This window comes from Phodopus roborovskii, unplaced genomic scaffold, assembly GCF_943737965.1.
Source record: "Phodopus roborovskii unplaced genomic scaffold, PHOROB, whole genome shotgun sequence".
Classification (NCBI taxonomy): domain Eukaryota; kingdom Metazoa; phylum Chordata; class Mammalia; order Rodentia; family Cricetidae; genus Phodopus; species Phodopus roborovskii.
This window is the reverse complement of record NW_026126571.1, coordinates 19,814,301-19,824,250: the sequence shown is the minus strand read 5'-3', so window position 1 is coordinate 19,824,250 and position 9,950 is coordinate 19,814,301. Positions and strand designations below refer to the sequence as shown.

At 50.4% G+C, this 9,950-nt stretch overlaps 1 protein-coding gene across 1 annotated transcript; it reads right to left on the bottom strand.

The window, feature by feature from the left end:
• Positions 1 to 4,533: 4,533 nt before the first annotated feature.
• Inmt (indolethylamine N-methyltransferase) lies at positions 4,534 to 9,741 on the bottom strand. The gene is made up of 3 exons (XM_051203084.1): positions 9,540 to 9,741; positions 8,696 to 8,903; positions 4,534 to 5,170 (listed from the first exon to the last, which is right to left on the bottom strand). The coding sequence occupies exons 1-3, from the start codon at positions 9,694 to 9,696 to the stop codon at positions 4,747 to 4,749; spliced, it is 789 nt and encodes a 262-aa protein (XP_051059041.1). The 5' UTR covers positions 9,697 to 9,741; the 3' UTR covers positions 4,534 to 4,746.
• Between the last annotated feature and the right edge of the window lie 209 nt (positions 9,742 to 9,950).

Here is a 9,950-nt window from a genome sequence, read left to right as displayed (position 1 = left end):
ACATAGTAACGTGTATAGTGAGTCTACACAGTGAAAGAAAACAGAGAGGTTTACAGTCAAGAAGCAGAGACCCAGTTCCAAAAGGAGCCAGAAGAAGCAAAACGAAGCCAAAGTGAAAGAAAACAGAGAGGTTTACGGTCAAGAAGCAGAGACCCAGTTCCAAAAGGAGCCAGAAGAAGCAAAACGAAGCCAATGGGAAGTAGGCCAGCTTAAAGGAGGGGGCATCCTGCCTCCTCCTGCCGTTTATTTCTCGAGAAGCCCAGATTCTTTATTTAGTACAATTGCATATTTTCTTTCCTTGGTAGAGCTTGGGAAACTAAGCCAAGATGCACTCAGGTTTAGCTTGCCACTGTGCAGAAGCCCTGGGTTCCTAGCCTTCCCAACTTTTGCATCATTACTGGGTCCTGGTCCACGCCCCAGATGCCTGCAGTTCTTCTTTCCCACCCAGAGTCTAGACATGAAAATCAAGACACACCCTTGGGCACAGAAGAGCCAAGAGCCTGGGAGAAGAAAACTATGTAACATCTTTCTTTACCACACACCCAAGGCAAGTGTGTACACCTGGGATTTCTCAGCTGGGGAAGTCCGGTTCTAGAACCCCAGCCTCCCCATTGCTGGAGGATCTGTCACTGCATCTGCCCTCCTAACCTCTGCTTTCCCTGCTTGTTCCTGGCACTGCTGAGTATAGGGCTCTGGCTGCAATTCCTTCCTTCCAAAGACATTTGGATTCCCAGCACACCTGCCCGCCCTCCCTTCCATGGGTCTGTCTGTGTGGGATCCATCTGGCTGCCCACGACTCTCTGACAGCCTACAGAAGTGTTTTCTCCTTCCTTGTTGCCCCACTCATCTGGGGTTTTGAAGGAAAGCCATGCCTTCCGACATCTAAACAGACGAGGCAATTTATTGTCGGGATGAGGCTGAATACTGCGGTGCTGCCAGCAAAACACACCACTTACACCTCTCTCTCATCCCAAAGTTATTAGAAACTAGAAAGCACATCTTTCTTTCCAACAGACAGGGAAGACAGTTCCCAGCCTAACAACAGTGGGGAGCATAGCGTTCTCTCTTAATTACAGGAGGGGCTTGCTCTGTTTGAAGAGCCCTTGCAGCCTATGCAGGTTCAGTGGGCTGACTGTGGCAGCAGGGGCCATCGCAAGTTTTTTCGGGTGGCACCCACCCTAGGAGGCCCCTACCCGTCCTGGGCACTGCACATACCTTTTATTTGCCTACCTAGGCTCAGACTCCAGCTGCCTAAAATTGTCTCCTCCTCCTAATGGGGTGCACCTGCACAAGGTTACCTTCCTTGGCTCCTGGCTCTCATCTACCCACCATCTAAGAGGCATGAGGGTCTTGTAGTCTCTACTTCATCCAATTCTGATTCTCTAGACCCTCTGCACTGTGCCCAGTCTCAGCCGACAGCTCTGGAATCCAGAGGGTCACTGCACAGCAGCCTACCCACCCCTCCTGCCTTCGACCACAGTCCCCTTTCCAAGCCTTTGACATCCCGATTAGCCAATGACAATTGATCCCAGCTCCCAGCAGTCACTAGGATTCTCTTAGACTCTTGCAGTGAGCAGGTTCCTTTTCCTCTTTCTGGGAGCAGCCCACCACTGTACCATTACACTCCTTTTCCCAACACAGGGATCCTGGGCTTTAGATCCCAGAAAGACCCAGAAAGGCCCAGAAAGGCCCAGAAAGGATATTTGGACCAGTGCCCATTGAATGCTGGTCTGAAGGAGCCCTCATCTTCATCCAGGCAGGAAGCAGCTCATCTTCTGATTGCATACCTCATGGTAATTTGTGTGTGTGTGTGTGTGGGGGGGTGTTCTTTTTCAGAAACTGCCTTCCCCAGCTGCCCTAGGCAGCTTTGCTTCTGAAGGTTCCATTTAGCACCGTCCTTCCTTGCGCCAAGCCCTCACCAACCAACCCAGAAATGATTCTTAACTTAGGGCCTAGTGTCCCTTAAAAAAACTTGAATCTTGTTCTGGTCAGGGAGTGGTTGCTGATGAGAAAGCTTTTGGGCAGATGCTTTGGCCCTTACAGCTAGGGAAGGATTCTGGGTTTATCTTCCCCATGTCCTTTGCTCAAACCTCAGTGACACATGTGATCTGAGCCCCAGGGAGCACGCTCTTCCCCACTAAGTTGGAGCTGGGTCCCTGGGTGCTGGTTAGTGTTTATCAACTTAACAAAAGCTAGAGTCACTTGAGAAGAAGGAACTTCACTTGAGAAAATGTCCCCACCAGGTTGACCTACAGGGAAACCTATGGGGCATTTTCTTGACTAATGATTGATGTGGGAGGTCTCTGCCCACTATGTGTCCTGGGTTCTATAACACCTGGACTGGTGGTCCTGGGTTCTATAACAAAGCAGGATGAGCAAGCCAATGGCGCAAGCCAGTTAGCAGCACCCCTCCATGGCTCCCAGGTTTCTGCTTTGACTTCCAAGACTGACTTGCCTTCATGATGGACTGTTGTAAGCTGTAATAAACCCTTTCCTTCCCAAGTTGCTTTTGGTCCTAGCATCTTATTGCAACAATAGAAATCAAACCAAGACACCCTGAGAGTAGACAGAGAGTTTAGCACCTCACCTGGAGTTGCCCAGCATCACCAAGTACTTGGGAAGGGGCTACCTCTTCCTCATTCCTGCTGTCCCTAGAAGACTGAAAAAGGTTTCCTGCTGGTCTGTACTCCAAAGGTTATATCTGGAGAACTCAGTGGGGCCCGGGCTTCCGCATTTTCTAAAATGTACCAGGATGCTCAGTGTTAGCAAACCTGTTCACTGGACTCTCAGACTCTCCTGCCTGAGTTGCACTTAGTGGTTCTGGCATGCTTCCTCTTTCATTTAGTTTCCAGCAGACTGGATGGGATAAGAGGCCCGGGCTACTGGTAGGCTGTCAATGACAAGTGCAGACACCAAGATATGGGTCCCAAACCTCCTGCTTGACGCTACCTAACTCAAGATACTCCGTCCCGTACTTCCAACCCTGTCAGACTTGCCCCAACACATGCCTCAGCTTCCTCTCCTACCACCTCCAGGCACAGCGGAGCTGCAGGATCTGGGATTGCATAGACAAGGAGTCCTGGTGTCAGAGGCCTTGCTTGTAGAAGGGTCTTCTGGCAGGTTTTCTTCTCCCACCCCAAGCCCTGAGGGGCCAGGGGAAAGAAACTCACAGAATGTAAAATAGTTGGAGCAAACAAACATCTCTTTTGAGTGCCTGAGTTCTGAGGATGCTCTGCCCTCTCGTGGCCAAATGGAATCATTGCTGCCTCACATTGCTGTAGCTCTACAGCAGGGACAGGGATGAAACTCAGTTTGTCTTTGAAGCTGGTGGGAGGGCTCCCTTGCTACTGCCCTCTGACCCAAGGCTCAGGGTCACTTCACAAACACAATGCAAACATTTAAGAAAGCACTGGCTTTAATGGCAGTGGAGGCTGCCCCTCCCCAGGCTGTGGCTGTTGGCTCTCCCTCATCACTTGCCCTTTCTGTTAAGTGCTCAGAAGTGGAGAATGGATTAGAGAGAAGAAAAGCACTGTGTAGTAAGATCCTTTGGCAGAAGGTTATCCTGGCTAGATTTCTGTTTTTGTTTTTGTTGCTGTTGTCCATTTGACACAAGCTAGAGTCGTTTGAAAAGAGGGGGCCTTAATTGAGAAAATGCCTTTACTAGATTGGCCTATGAGCAAGACTATGGCGCATTTTCTTGGCTAATGATTTATGCGGAAGAGTTCAGCCCATGATGGGAGGATGATAGAGGAAAGCGGGCTGAGCCAGCCAGTAAGCAATGTTCTTCCATGCTTCTGCTCATTTCCTGCCTTCAGGTTTCCGCCCTACCAGCTCAGAAATCGGTACTAGGAGTGGGGTGTCATGACTAACCTGACTGGATGGATCAGCCCTACTTCTGCCCTGTCCCATTGGCTGGACTCAGCTGTCCACTCCTGAAGCTCCACTGCCTCCAGAATCAGGATTCTATGTGTCTCTGCTGTGACTCATCAAACCATTAGATGCAGAGTCCCTTCCTCACACCCATATGTAGTCACCCAGCTCGGGAAGATGCCTTCTGGCTATGAAATCTGAGGTCCTTGTCTTCCATTTCTCCCACAGGAGGGCCAGGGTACCCAGAAACAATAAACACCCCAGCCAGTAGATTGCACACATTTTCTTCACTGATCCTGGGCACGGTGACCAGATTAACTGTGGTTGGCACCTGCAAGTCTGTTGAGGCTACTTGCAGAGTACTCAAGTACTCTTGATTACTTAGTACTGACAGCTGCTTCTGGCCATGATGAGGGGAATTGGTAAGCATGGCCAACTTCTTTAGTAGACAACGCTTTCTTCGGGCCCCACACCAGCCCCAGCTCCAGGTGCCTCAGTGGAATGGGCTTGGTGCAGCCCATGCCATCACCATCTGTCTCCCTCCTGCTCTCTTTCAAATGCCTGCATTTGTGTTTACAACATCCGCTCCCAGATGCATGTTTGGCAGCTAAATTCTCATCTGCTGTTGGGAAAGGCTATCCCAAGACAAAATCCAGAGAAATCACTTTATTTTAATTAGCTTTATTTAGGGTTAGGGTTAGGAGCAGCGGGGAGGGATGTTGGGTCTGAAACTAGAGAAGCTTGGGTTTTTTCCTTGTGACCTTGTGATCAGCTAGTAGATAGAAGCAGCATAACCAGTGTCAGGAAGACATGAAGCAGGACTATACAAATGCTGGCTATGACCTCCCCAGGGAAGGCTCTTCTCTGCTAGTGGCCTCAGGCACTGGAGCTCTTGCGGGCAACTATAAAGCAGAGACCCGTGCAGAAGGCCTTCGAGTATCTGAGGGGGGTGCAGTTGCATTTCAGCACCTGGCAGCCCGCATCTTGAACAGCCTTCTCTACCGTCTCCTTCTCCAGGTAGACCCCAGAGAACTTTTTGGGGCCCACCATGTAGTTCTGGAAACCCAGAGTGACCAAGGTAACCAGGTGGCCCCCTGGCTTCAGCAGATCAGCCAGTCTGCGCAGGGCTGCCCGGTAGGTGTCCACATCAAGGCAGGCACACTCCATGGCCAGGAAGGTCAGCACACAGTCAGCCAGCGGCACTTGAGCCGACCCCAGTGCGGGTGACTTGGTCACATCACACCTCAGGACACGAGTGACTGTCCTTCGGAGCTTGGCCTCCTTCTCCTGCCACCTGCTTCTGTGAGAGGATCAGAGAGGTACTGTGGTGACTATGCCTGGTAACGTGACTGCCGGGGACTAATATAATAAAGGATGAAAGCTAGTAATTATGTAAAATAGCGATTGTGGGTGTTAGGGTTTTCTCTGGTCCCACAACCACGCCACTATTTCATCGGCCCAGTGACAGGCCATACAGATGGAAACTGGGGCTCACAGCTGCTCGAAGCCACCAGCGATGGTGGCTTTGGTATTTGAGCTGACCCTCTTCCATTCTCCATTCTGTCTTTACACTCTTTCAATCTTTTTGGTGTATTCCGTTATTAGTATCCTGTTCGTACCTATGAGTGTGGGTGCCTGTGAGTGAAACTGTGCACGCCAACGTTTACATACGTGTGTGGAGGCCAGAGTACAACTTCAGCGGTCATCCCTCAGGAGCTGTCTATCTACTTTTCCTCCTTTTATTCACACAGAGTATCTCTTTGGGCAAGTAGGCTAGGTTGGCTGACCAACAAGCTCCATGGATCTCGTATTTCAGCCTGCTTAGTGCTAGAATGATAAGCACAGAGCCACCGCATCTTGTTTTAAAACAAAACAAAACAAAACAAAACAAACAAAAAAACCACAACACAAAATGTGGGTTCTAGGAATTGAAGCCAGATCTTCATGTTTGCAAGGTAAGCCCTGTATGACCGAGCTGTCTCACCATCTTTTTTTTTTTAAGCTGAAATAAACCTTGCTCTTTTTGGAGACAAGGTCTCTCTGTGTGTTCCAGACTTGCCTAGAACTCACTCTGTAGCTCAGGTTGGCCTCACACTCATGATTCTCCTGTCTTGGTGTCCTGAGAGCAGGGCTTTAAGGGGTGTGATGCTTTGTATGGCCTTTTGTTTTTTTAACTTTTTGTTTTGTTTTTCATCTTGTATCCATCTGTGGCATTTCTTGCCCTTATAAAGCTGGGTGACTGCCATCACTCTTTGTAACCCTTCCCTTCCACCCCATACAGAGTTACTGGGCTTCAGATGAATATGGTGCTGGTATCCCAGCCCTCGGGAGGCTAAGGCAGGAGGATCATGAATGAATTCAAGGCTAACCTGGACTATGCAGTAAGACTCTGTCTTAAAAACAAACAAACAAACATGCAAACAAGCAGAACAACACCTCACTCCTGATCCTTGAACTCAGTGAGTAGCGACTGCTGGGTGCAGTCACTTATTGCCCATCTGATGTCATTCTCTGCATTTGCCAGTTTGGGATAGCTACACACATGGAACCCTGCAGCTCTCCTTCCTCTGTGCATGGCTTACTTTCAGCATAATGGCTTTAGACTCACCCCCATTAGGGCTCCCTGCTTTTGCAAAGGTGTTCTTTCCTTGGCTTCTTGGAGGAGGGGAGCCCATGATATGGTATTTAATTTCCTGTCTCCCTTGGCAGCCTCCTCCTGATCTCTGCTGTCGTGAACCTCCTCCCTCTCTTCTGGCCATCCAGTGATCCACCCCCTCCAAGTTCCCAGTTACACCCTGTTGCTTCCCCAGAGTCTCCATGGCCATCGTCACAGAAGCAGCTCCAGCCAGTGCTCCTGGTGCACCTGCTGCCTAGATGCCCTCCTCCTCCTCTATCTCCTCCCTTCGTCTGTGGCCACGAACCTTAGGGTCACCCTTGGCTCCTCATTTTCCTTTGCATCTAAACTGTTAGTCAGTGGCTAACCAGACCCACAGAGTGGCTACAGACTTCAGCATCCCCGAAACCCCTCCATGATTTCTCTATTGTCACTGCCAGGGGTGGCCCTGCGACTTGCTGCTCTGACTGGGGTTCACACTATGCTCAGCTCGTTGTATGGAATAGTTCTTCCAAAGGTCCTGAACTAGCGAGATGACTAAGTTGGTATAGGAGCTTACTGTCAAATGTCATAATCCCTAGGACCCACAGGCTGAAAAGACAGAACCCAGGCAGCAGTGGTGCATGCCTTTAATTCCAGCACTCCAAAGGCAGAGGTAGGTGGATTTCTGTGACTTTGAGGCCAGCCTGGTCTACAGAGTGAGTTCTAGGACAGGCTTTAAAGCTACACAGAGAAACTCTGTCTCAAATAAAACAAAACAAAAAGAAAAGAGTACCAACTCCCACAGGTTGTCTTCTGACCTCCACATATCCCCTGTGGAATGAGTGCCCATTCATGTACCTTGCATACACACACACACACACACACACACACACACACCCCTACACAATGCATTGTACACACATACACTGTACACACATGCATTGGACATACATTCATGCACACATATATACGTATACATACATTCACATATATACGTACATATGCACACAACCATATACTTACACACAAATAGACATGTACTTCCACCTACACACATTCATGCTATATCCACACATATGCAGACATAAACCCACATCCACACATCCACACACATACTCATGTACCCACACATGCACTCTCACACACACACACACACACAATGAGCACACGCTGTGTCATTATGTCAGTCTCATCATCCCAGCCGTGAGGGTGTCCATTTATGGCATTGGCATTGGTGGCCCTCCTTGATGCCTGACCATGTCCTCTTCATACACAGGGCTACAGCCTTGGCTGTGCCGCTTGTATGGTCTTCCTGAGGTGTGGCCCTTGTTTCCTTGGGAGCTCCAGCTCCTGGGAGAGGCCACCTTTAGCTCAGAACATTGCTCTCCTGTCCCTGTTGAACCCTCGCCTCTCACCTCACACTACCTGTCTCGGCCTAGAAAGATGGTAGCTGCCTGCTCAAGTCACAGAAGCTTTATGGGGGTCCCTCCTCCTGGCTGTGTGTGCTCTTGACTCACAGTGAGAGCGAGTGATACCCAGATGGGAGAACTCTAAAGCCCCTGTAATTCGTGTCCCTCTAGCCACACCCAGGACAGGCTGTTCTGGACTGTAACAAGATCAGCCCTCTGTCCCAAGATCGGGGCAGAATTACTGCCCTGTTTTTTACCCTGCTCTGAGGATGGTTAGAACACCCCCTCCAAGCCAGGGCATCCATTTCCTCAGCTGTCGTGTGATCAGAATCACTGACCCTTGCAGCTCCAGGTGGGGTTTTTATCCTCCATGAACCAAAGTGGATACGGGGCCTGCGGACAGCCACTGCTATTGGTCTCTGCGGCTTTGTCACACTGCTGTGGGGACACGTGTGGAGTGTACCTCACAGCATGTTTTTCCATGGTAAGTATGCCCGTCAGCATCGAAGGAGACACTGAACCAGTCTCCAGAGCAAAGCGGGAGTGGTGTGAAGTGGGGCAGTCATGAGGACTTCCTGGAGGAGGTGACACAGAAGCTGGTGTCACAGCTGGTTTGAGCAGGCACAGAGAAAGGGAGAGCAGGCCCAGACAGTTTGGGGCAGCATTGGGACTGGAGGTTGGACTGACCCAAAGGGAGGGTTATACGTTCATGAGGTTCAGGCAGACCAGGAGGAAAGTGAGGGGGATGGCAGGTCTCTGTGCTGTCCCGAGGGACCTTGTCTGAGAAGCATGAGGTGGGTGGAAGACATGGGACAGTTACCTGTCTCCCTCCAGCTCACATACATGCTGCACTATGGAGGACCAGTCATAGGCTCCGGGCTCCTTCTTCAGCCATTTCTGCAGCTCCTGCAGGTTCTGTGGAGTGTAGTCGGTGACGATGATCTCCCGGAAGGCCTCACATGCTGAAAGCAGCTGGTAGATAGTGGGGCCAGAGCCAATGTCGATCAGGACATCGCCCCTTATACCTCCTGTGGAGACAGCACGGGTAGGTCTGGGCACCCTGACTCCACACCCTGCCGAGTACGTGGAGAACACCCAAGCCTCATTAGGATGTGTCATCTGGGAAGGGCAATAGCCTCTTGTCTCTGGTTGACTGGAGTGGGGAGCCATGCTGGGGCTGGGGTACACCTATTATTCTTAAAACCCTCCCAGGATACCAGTGGAGGCACATCAGGCCTTCTGGATGAATTTAGGCTTGATCGCTAATCAGTTGACATCGGCTTATCTTTAAGAACAGTGCGTATGGAAAACTGGGGATATTAACAGCGTGACAGGGTCTGGGATAAAGTTTGAGAAGGAAGTCAGTCTGTTCTTAAGAGCCCTTCAGATATGCTAGAGAGCTCTCTGGAAGGTCTGTGCCAGAGAAGGAGGGTGGAGCAGCTTTGGTACTCATGTTCATTTAGTCACGTCTCCCAGCAGTGTCCCAGAAGCTGCATAAGTCTGGGGGAACCCCTAGAATTTTACAAGTGAGGCAACTGAAGCTGATCACAGCTGCAAGCCCTTGAGGCATGGCTCCTCTGGCCCCACACACATTGCCAGGCTGGCCACCGCTGCAGCTTCTGTGTGTATGTTGCTACTTTTCCAGTCCCTCCCCAGCCACTCACCAGCAGAGAAGGTCTGGTAGAGGTTCTGCAGGCTAAACTTTATGATTTCCTTCTCTTCCACCGGGCCCGAGTCAAAGTTGTAGTAGGTGGTCAGGTAGTCTCGGGGATTGAACTCTTGTTCATAGTCTTCACCTCCCTTGTATATCTTGCCCTCCATTCTGGTCAGCCCACTACAGCTGTCTGTGTTCCTCTTTACTCTGCAGAGTGCCCATTCCTTCCCTCCACACCTTTTTATAGTCTGTTTTAGTGGGCCTCCCTTTTCAGGGAGGAGCTAGGGGTCCTGTGGATGATAACTGAGCACTGGTGTCAGATTCCTGGCTGGATTTGTGATGAAGCATGAGAATGCTGGAGTCCTGTGTTCCCTCCTCCCCCGTCCTGTCCTGGGAAGCTCTCATCACTAGCTCCCCAGGA

What these genes read in the sequence shown, in the direction of transcription:
- Inmt (XM_051203084.1), bottom strand. Translation starts at nt 9,696, where the DNA reads ATGGAGGGCAAGATATACAAGGGAGGTGAAGACTATGAACAAGAGTTC. An exon ending in CTACCAGACCTTCTCTGCTG is followed by an intron (nt 8,904 to 9,539) that starts GTGAGTGGCTGG and finishes CTGTCTCCACAG; the next exon opens with GAGGTATAAGGGGCGATGTC. An exon ending in TGTGAGCTGGAGGGAGACAG is followed by an intron (nt 5,171 to 8,695) that starts GTAACTGTCCCA and finishes ATCCTCTCACAG; the next exon opens with AAGCAGGTGGCAGGAGAAGG.